The 20,613-nt window shown below is 38.5% G+C and overlaps 1 protein-coding gene across 1 annotated transcript in view; it reads right to left on the bottom strand.

The window, feature by feature from the left end:
• Window positions 1-20,613, bottom strand: part of COL19A1 (collagen type XIX alpha 1 chain) — a 378,654-nt gene that overhangs the window by 45,718 nt on the left and 312,323 nt on the right. Inside the window, exons 27-36 of the mRNA XM_010586804.3 lie at window positions 19,628-19,663; window positions 19,475-19,519; window positions 19,330-19,383; window positions 17,926-17,967; window positions 13,185-13,286; window positions 13,047-13,100; window positions 12,736-12,789; window positions 5,574-5,627; window positions 4,094-4,147; window positions 1,151-1,195 (exon numbers count right to left, since the gene is read on the bottom strand). Of these exons, the coding sequence (XP_010585106.3) occupies window positions 1,151-1,195; window positions 4,094-4,147; window positions 5,574-5,627; window positions 12,736-12,789; window positions 13,047-13,100; window positions 13,185-13,286; window positions 17,926-17,967; window positions 19,330-19,383; window positions 19,475-19,519; window positions 19,628-19,663 (540 nt within the window). The remainder of the gene's footprint in view (window positions 1-1,150; window positions 1,196-4,093; window positions 4,148-5,573; window positions 5,628-12,735; window positions 12,790-13,046; window positions 13,101-13,184; window positions 13,287-17,925; window positions 17,968-19,329; window positions 19,384-19,474; window positions 19,520-19,627; window positions 19,664-20,613) is intronic.

Genomic DNA, 20,613 nt, shown 5'->3' with positions numbered 1-20,613 from the left:
AAGGAAAAATGCTTCACTCATTTATTCCCTTATTATTTCACTCATTCATTTGACAATTACTGAACGTCTACAGTATTTCAGTGTGTTAAATCCTGGGGAAATGAAGGATGAGTCTAAGATTTTCCGAGCAGGTTTCCCAGATAAGACAGCATTTAATCTGCATCTTGACAGATGAATAGCTTTGGAGAATTTAGATGGGAAGATTTTTATAGCCAATTATAAAAGCATAGGTCCCTTTCATGAGCTCATGTTCTATTTACTATTCTGTCCACTGGGGAGGGAGCGCGTGTTAAGATTTGAGCCCCAAATACATTCTGCCCTGCTTCCTTGTCAAGAAGGAGACAAGTGAACCAAGCTGAGGAACAAGTTTAGAAAAGCACAGAGTGTAAGTCTTTGTTTATGTGTGCAAAGCATGCATTTACACTCAGGCTAAGGACATATCCTGTTGTCTTTGGAAAGTTACAGTTGAATTTCTGCCCCTTCTCTGGTGAGTCTGGCTTCTTAAACTATTCCTGTTAGGTAGGGTGGAAAAGAAGGTCTGGCCTGGACCTAAACTCTGCTGCGATTTGAGCGTGGCCCCACATGAGGGCAGACTTGCTCCAGAGAGAGGCAGCACCTCTCCTCTCCTTAGCCTCCCTGACGAAGTGCACATCTGTTTCAATCACAAGCATAAAAACATCAGTGGCTCTTGTATATTTTGTTCACTAGGTGCTATATAAATAGAATTTCCTTGCATCTCAGACATCACTGATGGGAATGAACACATATGGCATAATACCAAATTTTCTACCAACTCATACTGCCGGAAGGGATCTCTTTTTATAGGCTCTCTTTTCTATGAATGAGGCTCATTGAGATTAAATGGCTTTCCCTGGGCCCCCCCAGGCAGGAAGCAAGAGTTGGGCACACACTCAGGTCTCCTGAGTCCTCGGATAGGGAGGCCCACAGTATGCAAGACTGAGCACTGCACATTGGGGCTGAGCCAAAGAGGAAAAACAATCTCCCGAAACCTACATTGGCTGTTGTTTATTTTTATATAAAGAGTGCTTATGACTTTCATCTTTGAGAACATCTAAATGTAGTCTGACCTCTGGGTTATAAAAATCTTAAGTAAACACCCCCTTTAAGTTTTAAACCTGAAACAACTCACAGGTGGGCCGGGTGGTCCGGGCTTCCCAGGGGGGCCCTCGCTGCCCTGCAAGAGATACAGACCAAAATAAATGGCATAGACATTTCTGCCCCAGGTTTATGACCCAGATAGTGCTTGCTCAGACAGCCATCCTCTGAAATCAATACAATGTGTCATTTCACTTCAGCCTTGCAAAGTCTTACTCAGCTTGGCTCTCTCCTTCATCTGAGGAAATAGTTTCTAGATCACAGGAAGGTGAAATGTCTTTTCCCAGACCCATCTAAACACGTATGTGGGCCTTAGGGATGAAGCTTATTCTTTGATGGTCGGAAAGGCCAGACGGCCATGTCCTGGACTTTAAGTGGCAGTTGCTGGGAGCAGGGTTCTCCTTACCTGGGTCAGGGGTGCTGAGCAGCATTCTTGCCTGCAGGCAGCGGGCTCTGGGGTTGTGGCTGTCTGGGTCAGCCCTCACTGGAGCCTCACCCCCACCACCTTCACCTTTTGGGAATCAAGGGACCAGCCATATAATTTGACTCAAGTGTAAAATTATAACCTGTGTTGTGTCTACAGGTGGAGAGACGTCTTCCATTTCCTAAGTGAATATCAGATATTATAACCGAGTCTGGCATGTCCTGCTGAACAGAAGTGACTGTGGTACAACACTAGTTAAGGGAAATCTTCTTTACAATTTCAACAGCTTAGACATTTTGCTTATGGAAAAAGCAGACTGGAAATGAATTTGTGAAAAATGGATTCAAGTTGAAATCTGAAAAATGGATTTCATTTTTATTTTTACAAAACACAGAATGCTTGTTTGCTCCACAATAAGTAGCATCATTGTACTCCCTTTGGTGCCTTCAGCCAGTTATTCTTATAACTGTGCTTTTCTTTTCAAATAATAGCCTCATAAAATCTTTTAAGTCCCTCAATGGCAGGGACAATGACAAGAAATAGTTAATCCAAAAATAATTCAGATAGAGCAAAATTCTTACACATAACACTCAAGAATTTTGAGGGACTTTAGCCCACTTCCATCAGTTTGATCAAGGATTTCATTCCAACTCCCCCTGCTTTTTACTAACTAAAGAGAGTGTCATAAAATCGTTGTTTGCATGTTTATCAATAAAAATAAATTGTCAAGTTTTTCTTGCTATGTATCTGCCTAAGAGCATGTGATAAAGAATGAGTATATCTTTTCCTAAACGCTTTGATGATGGCTGTGTCTCTAAGACATGTCACATTCTGGTGATGGCTGGTAGTGTCTTTCATAGAATTATGGCATAGTTCTCACGAGCTAACTAACAAGGAAAAATATGTGACTGTTGAAAATACTTTTTTTCCCCCGGCGCAATTAAAAGTCATATTTTCATCCTTGTTTGTGCCTCAAAGCTCATCTCAGTGTGGAATTCCCATTAACTTCAAAGGCATGTCTATGACTGAATTATTTTCATGGAGAACAGAGAAAAAAGGCTGGTGGGGTGGACAAGCTCGTCAAGATACTACCAGAAAAAAATGTGCTGAGACTCTCTAGAATAAGCACATTGTTTCCTTTCAAATTTGTTGGGATTCCTTTCCTCCTTGATGCCATCATGCCCTGTTTTGGTCAGGGAGCTTTCACTGGAGTGGAAGCCACTTGAGTGACTGCTGATTCTTATTTTTCTAATATGAACAGCTACACTTATTTCACTCATTTGCTACTCTGCCTGGACGGACACTATAGGGCCAATCTGGATCCTAAAGAAGGTAAACATGAGCAGCTCCGTGGTCCTGCTGTCTGAGACTCCGCTATTGCTGGTCCCCACTTCTGACCATGACAACCCATTTGGCCAATAACTGGACTCCCCAGGAAACAAGGTGCCATGGTTCCTCAGTTGAATTTCCCTGAGCCCTTGCTGTGGATTGAACAGTGTCCCCTAAAATGATATGTTGAAATCCTAACTCTTGGTATCTATGAATGTGACCTTGTTTGGAAACAGGATCTTTGAAGATTTTTATCAGTCAACTTGAAAGGTCATACTGGACTAGGGTGAGTCCTAATCCAATATGACTGGCATCCTTATAAAAAGAAAAGAGACACAGAGATAAACACATACAGTAGGACACTATGTGATGATGGAGGCAGAGATTGGAGTTATGCTGTCACAAACCAAGGAACATTGGGGGCTACCACAAGCCTGAAGAAACAAGGAAGGATCCTATGCTAGAGGCTTCAGAGAGAGCATGGCTCTGTCAACATCCTGAATTTGGACTTCTAGTCTCCAGAACTGTGAGAAAATAAACTTCTTTTGTTTTAAGCCATATAGTTGGTGATATTCTTATGGCAGCCATAGTAAACTCATACCACCTTCCAGGGACAGAACTTCCAGATTGTCTCACCAAGCCTTTCAATGATTGCCAGCATGCTTTCTGGAGCCTTGACGCCTGTGGCTGGAAGTACTAGATACAAACCTTATTTGTTTCTCTTCAGGAGGCTTCCACCTATACCATCCTACCAGATGGGTAGGTGATCAGCACCGTGCATTCAGTCTGGACTTTTGCTCTATCATACCAAGGTGCGACTCATCCTTTCCCCTAGGGACACATCTCCCGTTTTGGACCTATGTTCTTCTAAGCCTATTATAAGAATTGTCATTCCCTGACGATATCATATCTGGAATCCCGGGGTGGTACAAACTGTTAATGTGCTCCATTGCTGACTGGAGGTTCGAGTCCACTCAGGGGCACCTTAGAAGAATGTTCTGGAGATCTACTTCTGAAGAATCAGCTACTGAAAACTCTTAGGACACAGTTCTACTGTGACACACCAGGGATCACTAGAGTAGGGGTCTACTTGATGCCAACTGGTTTTGACATCATATCTATTTTTAGACTTGGCTTAATTTTATGGATCTCTCTGTAAACAGTCTCACCCTGCCTCTACCCCAAGCCCTACTTTGGATGATAAGTGAGACTTTCCCTCTGTACCTTGTCACCCTTTGCTCCCACAGGACCAGGATGTCCAGTTCTTCCCAATAAGCCCTATAAGACAAAACGAAGTTTGTTACAGAAACAACAATGAAATGACAAAAGAGTACCGGAAGTTGTTTGCTAGAACTTACATATTTTGAAGGTCACTTGATCCTAATTAAATCAGTTCTAAAAGCTTATATTTCTTCAGGCTGATACAGCAGCTGTATCCTGCTGATAAGCCCTTGGAAGAGTAAAATTTGTATTTGTGGTCGCTTTTTCACCTTGGCCAACCACATGTAATGGCCTTAATTGGAACCTTTTGATACATTTAAGAATTTAGCCTTGCTGTTTAAATGGCAATTTACATAACATTATGCCTTCCTAAATGAGCTATAATTTTGGTAGCGATCAACATTTTAAATACTTTAAGGCACGGCAGAATTAACAATGTGCATATTGAGCTATGTAATCTGCATTTTACCAATGGAGAATAAAACTTAATTTTAATTCTTCTTTGTGAATAGAGTTAGCTATGTTTTCATGGTCCCTTTCACCGCTTCTCCCCTTAACTTTCTATTTTAGTGTACTATTTTAAACCAGGTTTGTTCTCTATAACTATGGTGATAGCATAAACGGTAAGATTTTAATTATGGCGAATCCATGAGACAAAACATTAAGGCAGAACAGGCTCATGTTCCTACTTGTGTGGTAAAGACTATATCTGCACAGGAACTTTGCGAACGGAGGAGCTGAAGAAGTTAAGACTTGAGTAGTGTTGTTCAATTTGGCAAATAAAAATGCAATATTTGTGATAAATTTATATTAAAAAATTCATTGATTATCAGAAGTTCAAATTTAACTGGTTGAACTATATTTTATCTGGCAACCTTAGACCTGACTAAACTTGAATGAGAAGTTGGATTTGGCAGGTGGGAAAGGAAGAAATTCTGGTCAGGAATCTCTAAATAGAATTAACCGAAAAACCAAAGACACAAAGGCTATGAAGGCATGTTTGAGGGGCAATGAGAAAAATGCCCCAACTAAAACAGAGTGTTACTTTTAATCAGAAATAGGGATAAAAATAAATTGAAGCTGAAAATCTTTGACACATTTTTTTTCCTCTTGAAAATGAATTCTCCACTATGGTTCTTAAGAATGTAAGGGTCTAACCATCTGAACAGCTCTTCCAAAGGTTAATACCAAAGAATTATAACTAAAAATTAGAATGCTCTTTGACATCCAACTTCAATTTCAAATAGGCTAGTTTCATCACAGACCGCTCTCTGGTCTGGCAGAATTCTGATGACGAGTCCCCAGGACCCTGATCTGCCTTCAGTAATGCTAAATGAAAATCTGAGGTGTTGGAAGAGGCCTTTCTAGGCTCTATAATCTCCATACACGCACTGAGAACACAAGGCAGTGAAGAACAGTAATTCACCTTGCATCATTCCAACAGGTATGAGCTGTGAATGGGACAGTTTTAGCAAATACTTACAGGAGGTCCAGTTGGTCCTGGAGCACCTGGAATGCCTGGAATTCCTTGAAGACCCTAGAAGAAATAGTTCTTAACCATATATATGTGTTTTTGGGTATTTGTATATGACAAACATAAACACCCATTTTCAAAGAATAACAATGATGAGCTAATATACCATGACACAGAACCTGTAACAAACATAATTCAATGTTTTTGGTGTTTCATAGTGCATTTCTGATCTTACTGAGCCACCCAATTAGCAGTAGCATGACTGAGAATTCCGTACTGATAAAGTGTGGAAACACAAATTTCTGATTTGCAAAGTCCCATCAAAGAAATATATGATTATACTAAAACCATGGTCTTCATTCAGCTAGTGGGAAAATGCAGTATGTTTTATGATGTGATACTTAGTTTAACTTGCTAGCTCTTTATAAGAAGAAATTCAGCTCACCAGTGAATTTAAATTTGGAATCCTTCAATAGTTTAAGCATAAAGATGAATAGATTTTCATTTCTCCCTCCCCTCTTTAGATTTGCAATAATGTTTATTTTACTGGTTGGGGTTCAAGATGTTGATACATTTATAAATCAAAGAAGAATTGTCAAGACGAACTGGTAACTTGTGTTGTTAATTTTGTTCTTTTGCCAAGTATGCCAGCAACAGAGTAAGAGTTAAATAAATTACAGAAAATTATAAAATATTTTGCAACTATTAAAATCATGTTCTAGAAAACTATTGGATAACATGAAGAATAAAAACTACAAAACGTTATAGAGATTTTGAAAAAGTTACAAATGTACATTATGAAAGATGAGAATGATCAAGAGAAATCCATAACACCTTATCTAGAAAATTTAGTGCCAGGCGTGTTCCAGAACTTCGTATTTTTAGTTTTTTTTAATAAAGGTAGTAACGGTGCACACGCTGAATGTAAGTGAATACTCCCAGCGGCATCTGAGGCAGCACCCTCTAATAAACACACAGATATTTCTGTAGCAGAACGTATGATACTCTCATGGAGTGGGATAAGTAGACCAACTCCACATGAGCACAGTTCAGATTTGCTGCAAACTTAGGAAAAATTTTCAGGGTTTTCAGAGGCTTTTGGGTTTTGATATTGTGGATCATAATATTACTATTACTAGCAGTCCTCTCTGAGTCATGGGCATATGGATAATTTTTATATTCTTAGTGCTTTTATATACTCCCCAAATTCCGTATAATGAATTCCGATCAGTTCCATAACCAAAATATATATTTTAAAATTGTTGTGTTGTTGTTGTTAGGTGCCATCGAGTCAGTTCTGACTAATAGTGACACTTGTACAAGAGAAGGAAACACTGCCTGGTCCAGTACCATCCTCACAATCATTGTTATGCTTGAGCCTGTTGTTGCAGACACTGTCAGTCCATCTCGTTGAGGGTCTTCCTCTTTTTCGCTGACCCTGTACTTTACCAAGCATGATGTTCTTCTCCAGGGACTGGTCCCTTCTGATAACATATCCAAAGTAATAAGACGAAGTCTTGTCATCCTCACTTTCAAGGAGCACTCTGGCTATATTTCTTCCAAGACGGACTTGTTTGTTTTTCTGGCAGTCCATGGTATATTTAGTATTCTTCACCAACATCATAGTTCAAAGGCATAAATTCTTCTTCAGTCTTCCTTATTCATTGTCCAGCTTTCCAATGCATATGAGGCGATTGAAAACACCATGGCTTGGGTCAGGTGCACCTTAGTCTTCAAGGCGACATCTTTGCTTTTGAACACTTTAAAGAAGTCTTTTGCAGCAGATTTGTCCAATGCAACACATTCTCTGATTTCCTGACTGCTGTTTCCACGGATGTTAACTGTGGATCCAAGTAAAATGGAGTTTCTGACAATGTCAGTATTTTCTCCATTTATCATGATGTTGCTTATTGGACTAGTTGTGAAGATTTTTGTCTTCTTTATGTTGAAGGCTGTAGACTTTGATCTGCATCAGTACGTGCTTCAAGTCCTCTTCACTTTCAGAAAGAAAGGTTGTGTCATCTGCATATCATAGGTTGTTAACGAGTCATCCTCCAATCCCAATACCCCTTTCTTCTTCATATAGCCCAGCTTCTTGGGTTATTTCCTTAGCATACAGATTCAATAAGTATGGTGAAAGGATACAACCCCGACACACACTTTTCTTGATTTTAAACCACACAGTATCCCCTTGTTCTGTTCAAACAACTGCCTCTTGATCTATGTACAGGTTCCTCATGAACACAATTAAGTGTTCTAGAACTCCCATTCTTCATAATGTTATCCATAATTTGTTATGATCCACATAGTCAAATACCTTTGCATAATCAATAAAACACAGGTAAACATCTTTCTGGTATTCTCTGCTTTCAGCCAACATCCATCTGACATCAGCAATGATATCCCTTGTTCCACATCCTCTTCTGAATCTGACTTGAATTTCTGGCAGTTCCCTGTCGATGTACTGCTGCAGCCACTTTTGAGTGACCTTCGGCACAATTTTACTTGCATGTGAAAATTAATGATATTGTTCGATAATTTCTGCATTCTGTTGGATCACCTTTCTTTGGAATGAGCACAAATATGGATCTCTTCCAGTTGGTTGCCCAGGTAGCTGTCTTCCAAATTTCTTGGCACAGACCAGCAAGCACCTCCAGCGCTGCATCAGTTTGTTGAGACATCTCAATTGGTATTTCATCAATCCCTGGAGCCTTGTTTTTCACCAATACCTCTAGTACAGCTTGGACTTCTTCCTTCAATACCATCAATTCTTGATCAATTCTCCTGAAATGGTTGAATGTCAAACAGTTTTTTTTGGTACAGTGATTCTGTGTATTCCCTCTATCTTCTTTTGATGCTTCCGGTGTCATTCAATATTTTGCCCATAGAAGACTTCAAAATTGCAACTTGATGTTTGAATTTTTTTCCTTTGTATATTAAAATACTCTTTTATTATTTCTGATACCATATGACACATCAAGTTTTTGACTGCATGGTTTCACCCTTTCAGGATTTAATTTTCTCTACTGAGTAAAAGCATCTTTTCTATTGCCAAAACATTCTTTGTTATAATAAAATTCCTTTACCTTTTACTGACATGAAATATGCATTTTATACACATTACAAATATTAGATGAAGTGACTATGGTAAGTAATGAGATTTCTATAGGAACAGTCATTCGAACAGAACAGAACAAGGGGATACTGCATGGTTTAAAGTCAGGAAAGGTGTGTGTTCGGGTTGTATCCTTTCACTATACCTATCCAATCTGTATGCTGAGCAAATAATCTGAGGAGCTGGACTCTATGAAGAACTAGGCATTAAGATTGGAGGAAGATTCATTAACAACCTGTGTTATGCTAACGACACAACTTTTCTTGCTGAAAATGAACAGGACTTGAAGCACCTACGGATGAAGATCAAAGACCACAGCCTTTAGTATGCATTATATATATATACCTCAACATAAAGAAAACAAAAATCCTCGCAACTGGACCACTGGACCAATAAGCAACATTATGATAAATGGAGAAAAGACTGACATTGTCAAGAATTTCATTTTACTTGGATCCACAATCAACACCCATGGTAACAGCAGTCAAGAAATCAAAGACCCAGTGCATTGGGCAAATCTGCTGCACAAGACCTCATTAAAGCATTGAAAAGCAAAGACGTCACCTTGAAAGCCCTGACCCAAGCCATGGTGTTTTCAGTCATCTCATATGCATGTGAAAGCTGGACAATGAATAAGGAAGACTGAAGAACTGACACCTTCGAATTGTGGTGTTGGAGAAGAATATTGAATATACCATGGACTGCTAAAAGAAGGAACAAATCTGTCGTGGAAGAAGTACAACCAGAATGCTCCTTAGAAGCCAGGATGGTGAGACTTTATCTCACACACTTCGGACATGTTATCAGGAAGGATCAGTCCCTGGAGAAGGACATCATGCTTAGTAAAGTAGAGGGTTAGTGAAGGAGAGGAAGACCCTCAATGAGATGGCCTGACACAGTGGCTGCAATAATGGGCTCAAGCATAGCAACAATCGTGAGGATGGAGCAGGACCCGGCACTGTTTAGTTCTGTTGTACGCAAGGTTGCTATGAGTGGGAACAGACTCAACGGCACCTAACAACGACAACAACGTAGGACCATGGGCTAGATCAAGGTTGTCTGTGTCAATGGGATCAAGGACCAAGTTCTGCTGGGCCTGTCAAGTGGGATAATATGTTACTTCAGGTTTATTCATGTGATATGATATGAAGAAATACTCCTTAAACTTGATGGAACTTCCCACTTGATAAGAGCCTTCGGCAAAAGACTGTATATGCAGTGTTAAAGAACATGGGCATGTGTTCTTTCTTCAAGATTATATCATTCTCATGGCAGTGCTCTGGGTCTGTGTGTGTCTGGGCGTGTGTGTGCATGTGTGTGTGCATGTGATCCCTGACATGTGTGGCAAAGGGACTGTATACATGAGTATGTTGTACTGGCTCTTTTTATTCTCCCACCATCAACTTGTTTATGAGTTTATAAATGTAAAGGAAACAAATTTCCTTTGGGATGGTACCTCTAAACTATTGGAGATGACAAATGCTCTACCACAAATTGCTTTATCTCAAAATACTTACATTTCCATAAAGTTCTCTCTCTATGTACTTGTATAAGCTATACATACATACTTCTTTTTCTGCCACTTTTAGTCTCAATACTGAACCACTGTAGAGATGCTGTGAGAGTCTTTATGTGATCTAATTTATAATCTTGGGACTCATTAACCTTTGATGACCACATTAAACTTTAAAATAAATCTCAGTCCATAAATGGAAAAAAAAAAAATCATTCTCAGCAGTCTTTCTCTGAATAAGCTGAAATTCTGTAGTGAGGGTAAAAGTTACTATGGATGCATAAAGGGCAATAAGATAATTCTAGGAGACAAGATGGTCATTGAAGAAGACAAATACATAGTAAAGAGTAGGACAGTTAATTTAGCATATAGTGCCAAACTAAAATACACATTAAAAATTGTTGTACAGATATCAAGGGGTCTTCAGATTCAAGGTTTTTCCCTGCTTTGATATTCTGATTTTGAAAAATCCTAGCTCAGTTACTACCAAAAATATTTACTTTTCATTGCTATAATTTATAGCTGACAATATCTCTTCATGTCCTCTTTATCAATTACTATCCTGAAAGACAGTAAGTAAAACCTGCATCCCAAGCGAGAATTCACTCTATGAGAGGTGAATCTACGTTCTCCTAGAGTCCTACAGGTTGCTACCTTGAATTTTACCATGACATCTGCAAAAAAAAAAAAAAAAATGCAGACCATGCAGATTGAAGATAATGTCACTCTTCCACGAGCAGTAAACATGCAACTCCTCTAAGTCCCCAAACAGATTAAATTGAAGACATAATAATTAGAAGTCTACAAAGAGAAAAGGGTGTCTCTCCGCATCTTTGCCACTGAAAGTTGAAGAGACATTTGAGATTTTGTAGGACTAGTCAAATATATGTACATGTTAAAACAGAATAGTTTATCTGACCTGCTGGAAATGCATATATTCTTGGTTGAAGTTCTATTCAGTTAAACAAGCTAGCAAATTATAATTTCTGGTAGTATCTGCCTATAAGTAGAAGATAAGGTTATAATTCATTGTTTCCAATTTGTTTGTGAGAGAGAAATTGTACACCACCCCACTCCCCTCAAAAGTCCAACAGAGTCAATATGTTATTTCAGGCTTATTCATATTATTCATATGATGTGAAAAAACAACTGAAAATAATCTCCTTCTGAACTTGCTGGTATTCCCCAGGTAACAACAGTTTTATGCAAAATCTTGCGTACACTGTGTTAAAGAATCCCTAAGTGTACTTAAGAAAAAACATACTAAAATAGTGGAGTAATATTAACAATGGATTTTCAGTTCACCAAGGGAGCAAAGCACCCTGTAGAATCAATAAAAATTAACTTCTAATGGATTTAGCTTACAGCCACTTATAAAACACCTGAATTTCAATTATTTCTTGGCCTTTTCATTATTACTTTCTCAATTGTCTCTAAAGCTCACATCTTGAATCTAGGCAGGTGAAAACTGTTGGACTATTGAAATCAGTTATTGTGCTTGTACTTTAGTGAAACTTTCTGTGGAGTGTGAGGAAGCGAAAATTCAATTATTCTTACTTATTTTGAATACACAATGCCTTTAATGTTTTATTTGTAGATAAAAATATATTTCCTTGTTCTTCAATTTTTAACTTGGAAAGAAAACAAGACAAACCTCCAAGTTTTCTACAATAGAATCAATATTAATTAAAACAATAATGCATGATGGTAATTTATAATGTGAAATATAACCCCAACTGGAAAAAAATAGGTCTACTTTATACCATTATGATTTTCTGCACTAACATCAAGGTTAATATATGCCAGATGGCTTACTTAGTTTCATTTAGAATTATTAGTATCAAAACTGTTTAAACTAACAACAATTCATCATTCTAATTGGTTTTTGTAAAAGTTAATGTGAATTATGCAGGAAAAAAATTATATCCTGAGCACCATCATGGCTTACAGTCAGAAAATTGTGCCATTATTTTAAAAAATGCATTTGACTTTAACCTTGGGGTCCTGAGTGTGGGAACTGATCCAAACGAGTCTAATCAGATTCTTTTGATAGTCTTTTTTTTTCTTTCAGGAGTTTGAAAGTGTGGCAGAGACACAGACAAACCAAGGCTGTTGGATTTGAATCGTGTCACAGCAGAGTTTTGCTGAGTTTTGGAGCTGCTCTTACTCTTATCCTGGTTGTTCAACTAACTATTCCTTCAATTTTATTGGCTACTCTGGTAATCTTTTCAGTATTTTCTCCCTGTTACTTTTACCTGGAGAGAGCCCCTGTGGTTGCTATCTGCTACATGAAAACAGAAAAACCTTAACTAATGATATGTTAACTTGGTGACTTAATTTTCTTATAAGCTGCACCTCTGGTAATAAACATCAATGTATTGTTATAATTTAGAATGTGTTAGCATTTGAAAAGACCTACCCAAGTCCTTATTCTTATTTGTTCTAACATGGGCACATGAGCTATAGAAAAATTGGCGTCCTTCCTCTGTTGAGTCAAGCAAAGAGAATTAACAGTAGGGCTGTATTATCAAAGAATCTTTTACCTCATCACCTTTGTCCCCAGGTATCCCAGGGTAGCCCCGCTCTCCTTTGTTTCCCTAAAAAAGACAATAAAATTAGCTAGTACACTCAATCATTTTGTCACCTTTTGGAATAATGAAAAATCTCTTCTCAGGACACCTGGGGCATGGACAGGGTCAGGGAATAGATAAATGGCAGCATTTGCAAATGGCTTTACACCACTTTCCCAAAATGTTTTCTAAAAAATAGTAGCGTGTTTTTAAATGGGCATCTTCCCCCCCCCGCCACACTGAATTGAGGGTCACTGGAGGGGAGCTGAGGGGAGATTCCCTACCTTTGGTCCCTCTCTGCCTGGGATTCCTGGAGGACCCCGGGGTCCTGTATCGCCCTGGAGGACAGAGCAGAAGCACAAGTAAGAAACTGCAGGATGTGTAACTTACAGTTTCAATAAACATCCAGCCAGGCTTCTTACCTTCTGGGCTGTAAAATCATATTTCCCAGGCTCACCAGCACCCCCATCTTCTTTGTTGCTTTTCAGTCCAGGAATACCGGATTGGCAATTGCCACAGAAGTTCTAATAAGTATAAACATATGGTTACTGAGAGATTCATTAAAGCAGTCTGTAAGAGTAAGGTTTGATTATACTTAAGGATCTCTTTGAACCTTTGTCAGAGATGAGTGATATGGCAATTGTTAGGTCACCCCACTTTCTAGAAACTAAATTTATCCTACTTGAAAATACTATTTTTTTGCTAGGAAAACACTATGTACAAATAGAAGCAAATGATACTTGTTTATAATATTAATCAGCTGCTATAAAAAAAAAAAAGGAGCCCTGGTGGCATAGTGGTTAAGAGCTCAGCTGCTAACCAAAACATCAGCAGTTCAAATCTACCAGCTGCTCCTTGGAAACCCTATGGGTTAGTTCTACTTTGTCTGACAGGGTCAGAATCGACTTGATGGCATCTAACAACAACAACAACAATTAAAAAAAAATATCAATGATGATATTTAAACTAGAAACTCCAAATAAATTAAAAAAGAAACAGAAGCTGAAGATGCTGAATAAGTTTCAGTTGCTTAGCAGCAGAAACCAAAAAAAAAAAAAAAAAAACCCAAACCCGTTGCCATCGAGTTGCTTCTGACTCATAGCAACCCTATAGGGCAGAGTAGTTCTGCCCTATAGGGTTTCCAAAGAGCATCTGGTAGATTCAAACTGCCTACCTTTTGGTTAGCAGCCATAGCTCTTAACTACTATGCCACCGGGGTTTCCTGCAGCAGAAGGGAAGGGATAATAAAGCTTGGAATAATCAGCAAGATTACAGAGCTCATACAACTGGTAATACAAATAGGAAGGAAGGAGGGAGGGAGGGAAAAAGGGAGGAAGGGAGGGAGGGAAGGAAGGAAGAAAAGAAGAAAGAAGGAAGGAAGAAAGGAAGGAAGGAAGGAGGGAAGGAAGGAAGAATGAACTGTGAAGAAAGGGTTTCTCTTTTTAAGAGAAAAATTTGTTAGAGAACTCTATACACAGTTTGCTAACATTCTATTTGTCAGTGGAAGCACTCGTGTGAGAAATAATTACTTGAGAGACTTGGACTTGACTCCTATGTCAAATCCAAATGCTGATAGGAAATCTAAGTGGAATTACCTTTCCACTGCCTTCTCTGTAACCTTTAGCTGATCTGAGAAGGCTTGAATTTAAGTGTCTGAGCTCACAAGATAAACATAAGTCTTATCACATAGCTAAAGAAAAAGCGTCTGTGAAAAGCCCTAAAGGGCTTATCTTTTAAAAAATTGTTAGAATAAGAAAATGACCAGGAAAGGAATAAAATAAGGACCACTGAGTGAGGGAAATCATTTAGTTTTAACAGTTGACAGAAGATAGGACCAATATAAGCCTTTATTTCTTCCATCTTCTTCACCAAAGAGAAAAATCTTCAAAAATGAAATGCAGAATAAACATCTTCAAAAGGGAACTGAAGCTTGCCATTGATGAACTTGGCAAGAAATCCCATGGCTATTCAAGTGCAATACTTTTAATGCAATGAATATTAGCATAGGTCTAATTTCCAAAAATATGTTCCTTTTTTGTGTGATATTGAAAAGGTTCTGAGGCCAACTGTCTAAAAAAATGCTGGGTTAAACAGTTCTCTCTTTATGGTGGACCTTCTCAGAGCCTGAATATATAAAAGGGAGCTAGAGTGTGCAGTGTTTCCCAAATTAGTTTTACCACCTGGATCATGTGTTTAAGAAGGGAGTAAATATACACATATATAAATGTACATATACATACATATATATATAAATATATAAAATTGTAGAACTACCGTGATAATATCTGAAAATATACGAAGATAGAAAGATGCCTGAGGACCAAAGAGAACCAAAAAGGTCTCCATATTTCAAAAATTATGAAAAGGATAAATCACTGCATCTGTATACATATAAACATGGCATTTTCAACATTTTAGAATGGATTATTCAATTGATTGTTTCAGTGAAACAGGAAGAAACGGTAATCATTATGAGTGAATAGTATTTTCTAAAAATCATTTCCTTTGGGTGAGGGTAGCTGGAATGGTAGGCCAAGGGGAACTGATTTCATTAAGTTCTTGAAAAAGTTTCTTAAGCCTTTTTTTTTTTTTTAAAGAGACGGAATGAAAATGCATCAATTATTAGCACGATCTCATGCCAAGAGGGAATGATACACAGATAAACCTGGAGGAAGGTCTTTGAAGGCGTGCCATTTGGGCCTGTAATTATGTCAGTTCTTTTGAACACTTTAGTCAAAGATATTTTGGAAAACAGAAAGCAGAAGAATCAATTTTGCACAAGATTCAGGGTGAGGGGGAGAGTTACTGTACTGGGTAACAGGATCAGGATTTAGAATTACAGCATTAGGTTGGCCTGGTAGATCCAATCCCCAATCTGAGCTCCTATATTTAGATTTTGCTTTTGGGACCTATACTCCTCCCCCTTATTGCACTGAATACCATCTTTTGGGTCTATCATTGAGGTGTCCTGCTCACCGCTTGACAATTAGCAATCCTGGGACTCAGAACATTAGTGAGATCATGCAGGACTGTAATAATGGTGGAAGATGTTAATTAGAGGGATGCTTGTTTTTTTGTCTGGGGAGACTGTCAATTACTTCCATTCCTGAGATTCCAAAGCCCAGGATCCCTGTCTGAATCTACTCACAGTCTTTTTGTCTATTCCGTGAGCCACCCCAGATTTTTTCAGGGAATTCATTTCTGGTTTAGTGTACAAGTTTATGACCCTTACAGTAAAGAACCCTAACTATTCTGGAATAATCTAACTCCCACAATCCTGTCATTTCTAACACTGCTGCCCTTGTAAAGAACCTAGAATTTAATGTTATAGTACTTATGTTCCAGCATGAATGCTATAGTTACTAGCTTTGTGTTCTAAGCAAGTTATTTAACCACTCTGAAATTCAGGACTGTCATTTATAGAATGGGAATACTAGTGCAACAGCCTAAACTCATAGAATTATTGTGAAGATTAAACGAGATGATGTAAGCAAAACAGGACATTGCCTCACATGTACAGGCAGTCCCTGGGCTACAAACGAGATCCTTTCCTAAGTGAGTTTTAAGTCAAATTTGTGGGTAAGTTGGAACAGGTGCATTTGATTCTCATTTAGCTTTACTTTAGTGCAAGAAAGAATCCCTGGTGGCACGGTCATTAAGTGCTTGTCTGCTAACTGAAAGGTCGGCTGTTTGAATCCATCAGCCACTCCACAGGAGAAAGATGTGGCAGTCTCCTTCCGTAAAGATTTACAGCCTTGGAAACCCTATGGGGGCAGTTCTGCTCAGCCCTACAGGGTCTCTATGAGTCAGAATTGACTGGACAGCAGTGGGTTTGGTTTGGGTTAGTGCAAGAAAAGGCTTGAAGTCTTGTCAATGATTTAACACCTGCACGTGTAGCAAGTGAAGGTGACTGTGATGAAGAAATTTGTTGCCAGTAGGGGTTAGTTCAATCATTTCAAAGTATTTCAAAGTGAGGGCAAATTTACATATCATTAAAAGGCAAGTAGGAGTTGTCTGTAAGTTGGACATTCGTAACCTGGGAACTGCCTGTAATTATAACTCAATAAATATCTTTTTCCTGAAATCCCCGCAAATATTCTTTTCTGACTTAAAAGAAAATATTGTCTTTTGGAGGTCTTAAAAACTCCTCTAATACATATTTACTTTTATATTTATATATCCATCCTCAAAATTCTTAAAAAAAATTCTTACCACCTAAAAATATATATGTACTAGAACTCTTGAGTCTTTTGAATTCAATTCAAGAAATATTCCTGCCTGCCTACTATTGAGTAGGTCATTGTGCAAACCACTGTGCTAATTGCTAGGAATATAAAATAAACATATATATACACACATATGGTCTCTGTGTGTGTATACACATATACACTGCCCACTAGTATATGGATACACACAGAAAGACACATAAGGTGTGAGTATAAAGGGATATATTTTTTCACCTGGATCCACTCATGCTGATCTTAGCATACTGTGCAGAAACATGCAAATATATAACCTTACAGCTGTCCCATTATCAATACCTCCCAATCTGTTTCACAGATAAAATACAGAGAAGTGTTTGAGAAAAAAATTAACATAGGTATCAAAATTAATTCACTATGAGATGGATAATAGGTAGAGAGAATCTTTAGTAGGGTAACAGGTGTCAGGGCAATTGCTGGCTTTGGAATTTTGTAGTACACTCTGTAAAATCCCACGACATCAAAACTCAGCCTTGCAAGCTAGGTGTTTATTGAGCAGCACTGGTTTTCATCCTGGGACTGGCCAGGGAAGATACAGTGAGAAGGATTAGGTTTCACAGTGGTGAGCCAGGGAGGGTAAACAACCATTAAGAGAAAGCTGTTCCTCCAGGCAAGAGAGAATGATCTACTCAAGGGTGTCAATGACACTTCATCTCAGAACCCATTTCCCCTAAGTTCCCCCCTTACCCGCACACACTCAAAATGAAGAAGAGAGGGGAAGGATTAGAATAAATGGCACAGATACATAAAGCTACATATTCCTTTTCTAACCAAAAGATGATCCGCCATTTAAAAATTCAATTTAGTTCAGGCTAAGCAATTAACTGAATCTCTGGTAAAGATTTCCTTTCTGATTTTTCCTGGAAATTAATACAAAATTTCTCACATAGCAACAGAGTACCTTGAGCAAGGCACCGATGTCTCCCAAGAGAGGAAGTGCAATCTGCAGTTAAGGAGAGAAAAAAAAAAAAAGCAAACACATGTTTATATACTTATACATGCATAAAATAGGAGCCTGTAACATAGTGCAGATAGTTTCCTTCAAAATGCCATGCCAGCCGAGATTTGTTATGGGGCTTCCAGAGTTGCAATGTCAGAGCCATTGGCTTAACAATATGCTTTAGATGAAGAAACAGACACACGTCCCTGAAAAATATTCAATATTCCTCTACAATGAACATGCAAACACACACATATCATTGTTTTGATTCTGCATCTCTATTTCATATTTTAATGACATGGTAACCTCTATGCTGTCCCCAGTCTATGAATGGTTTTAAATAATACATAAAGATAAATCATTTATTAAAAGGAAATCACTCCTCTACCAAGCAAATTATCTAGCTGTTGAGAAAGATGAACAACACTGGCTGAGTTTGCCTTCAAGTAATTTTTCACTGAAGCTCGAAAGAGCCTATAGTTGGCTTAGTGGTGGGCAAGACAGACACTGAGGGAACTTGGGCAGGGGTTTGGGTTCATGCCTTAAAATGCCCTTTCAGAGAGACACTGTAAACCCTGGTAACACTTCACAAGATCCCAGATGATGTATACATGCTTCTTTCAGCGGTGGAGCTAAAGAAAGGACAAAATATGCCTCTACACATAGCTTATAAAAGCACATAAGGCCCCAAACAGTGTGGGAGGTAGAAGGATTTGTGAGGTGTAGACCTGACAGGCCAGATTTGGATTTTATTATACAAAATTCTTAATACAATGTCATGTACCATATGGCCTCTCAAATTAGAATTGCCGAGTTCGAGGCTATTTAAAGGGATTTCACTGTCGCGCAAAGCAAGGATTTAACTTAACATAAAACTTTGGAACACACTTTTAGTACCTAAACTCATTTCTTTAAGAGCTTACTCAAGCCAGGCTTAGTAATTTAATCATTTAGCATTCTTTAAAGGCACAGAATCAAAGGATATGTACCATATTGTAGATAACGTACCTGCAAACTTTCGTTTAGAAAAATGAAATTCAATTAGTTACTAGCATTAGGAAAAGGAAAATTCTGGCTATATATTTTAGCTCAATTTTCCACAGGATTGAGACATTATACGCCAGGGCTAAGCCTGGGGGGAACCTGTACAGTTGAATTATACCCTGAGGAAATAAGGATTCATCACAGACAAATAAATGCTGACGTAGCTTGAATTTTTTTCCTCTAAAAAATAATGGGATAAACAAAATCACCAAGCAGTCGCTGAGCATTCTAATCAGTTTGGACAGCAAAACTTGCTTAGTCGGCCATTTGGCTTCTGGGTGCATTAAAGATACATAAATCAGGCTCAATCTGTCTACATACCGGGTCACCTGGGGGGCCTGGCAGGCCTGGCTTTCCATCCTTTCCTGGAGCTCCCTGAAAACAGAAGCATAATGTTCAAATGCCTGCATGTTGGAGAGGCACAGATTAAAACAACAGAGGGTGAGTAAACAAAGATGGTCCTTACATCACTCCCTGGGGTTCCTGGCAACCCAGGGAGACCTCGAGGACCCTGAAGTTGGAGAAAAATAGTTACTTATGAGGATGATTTTTTAAAACAATTTCTTCCAAGTAAGCTAGCTGGATTTGCTATACCAAATAACTTGGCTAAGTAGTTTACCTGAATGCCTGGCTCTCCAGCTGGTCCTTGGGAGCCCTGAGGAAAATGAGATACAACTATCAGAATTCTACCTTCAGGCCAAGAGAGGAGAGTCCATAAATGATCCATGTGGATGACATACTAAATACTGTGATTTACTCAGCGGAACAACAAGGCTTGCCACCATGCACACTCTGAACACTCACTTCAAAGTCTACCAAGCTCTCAGGTGGTAGATAAGCACCTCGCCAGATCGCTGTCGCTGGGATCATCAACGTGATTTTGCTCAAATACCTGGAATACCTCTCTCATTACCATCACCAGTGCACAAAACAATGCACTATCTTCTATCTGTTCAGATACTGACTGCCCGTGGGAGTGCCTGGTGCGGGGCTTCCTTTCCTTTCTGCTTTCTACTACTAGTCATTTCTCTGGTTGAAAAAGCTGACAGAAATAGCGTGTAGTTATAGAAGTAAGGAGTGAAATATCAATCAGTTAGTCTCTTTTTACTTTTAAGAAGTTGAAATCTGGGGTAACTAAAATAAGGCTGGGAGGCGATCAGTGAAACAAATGATCTTAGTTCTATTCCTATTACATAAGCATGGGCCATTGAATGGGGCCCTTACAGCCTTAGTGAGAGCTGGTTGCTTAGCAGCCGACTTCAATAACCGCTTACTGACTTTTCCTTTCTTATTTTTTAAAACAGATACCCATTTCACTGTTATTGTCAATGCTACTTTTTACTCCCTTAAAAAAAATTTATACAGTGTCCTTAAGCGATTTTTTTTTCTTTTTTCACGTCAACCTCCGTCATTGTCCTAATAATTCCCTGATCTACTTTTTTTACTTTGTTTAATCTTCTATCTCCAATGGCTTTTTATATTCTTACCCTAGAAAAGTTAAACACCAGTCACACACAATGTAAACATTAACTATGTATGCCTTCTTTGAACTTTCATGATAACTTTATTACAAGGCCAATTGCCCAAATTATGTCATTAGGATAA

Source organism: Loxodonta africana, chromosome 1, assembly GCF_030014295.1.
Source record: "Loxodonta africana isolate mLoxAfr1 chromosome 1, mLoxAfr1.hap2, whole genome shotgun sequence".
NCBI lineage: Eukaryota > Metazoa > Chordata > Mammalia > Proboscidea > Elephantidae > Loxodonta > Loxodonta africana.
Note: the sequence above shows the minus strand (reverse complement) of the source record. Positions and strands in the feature narration are given on the sequence as shown.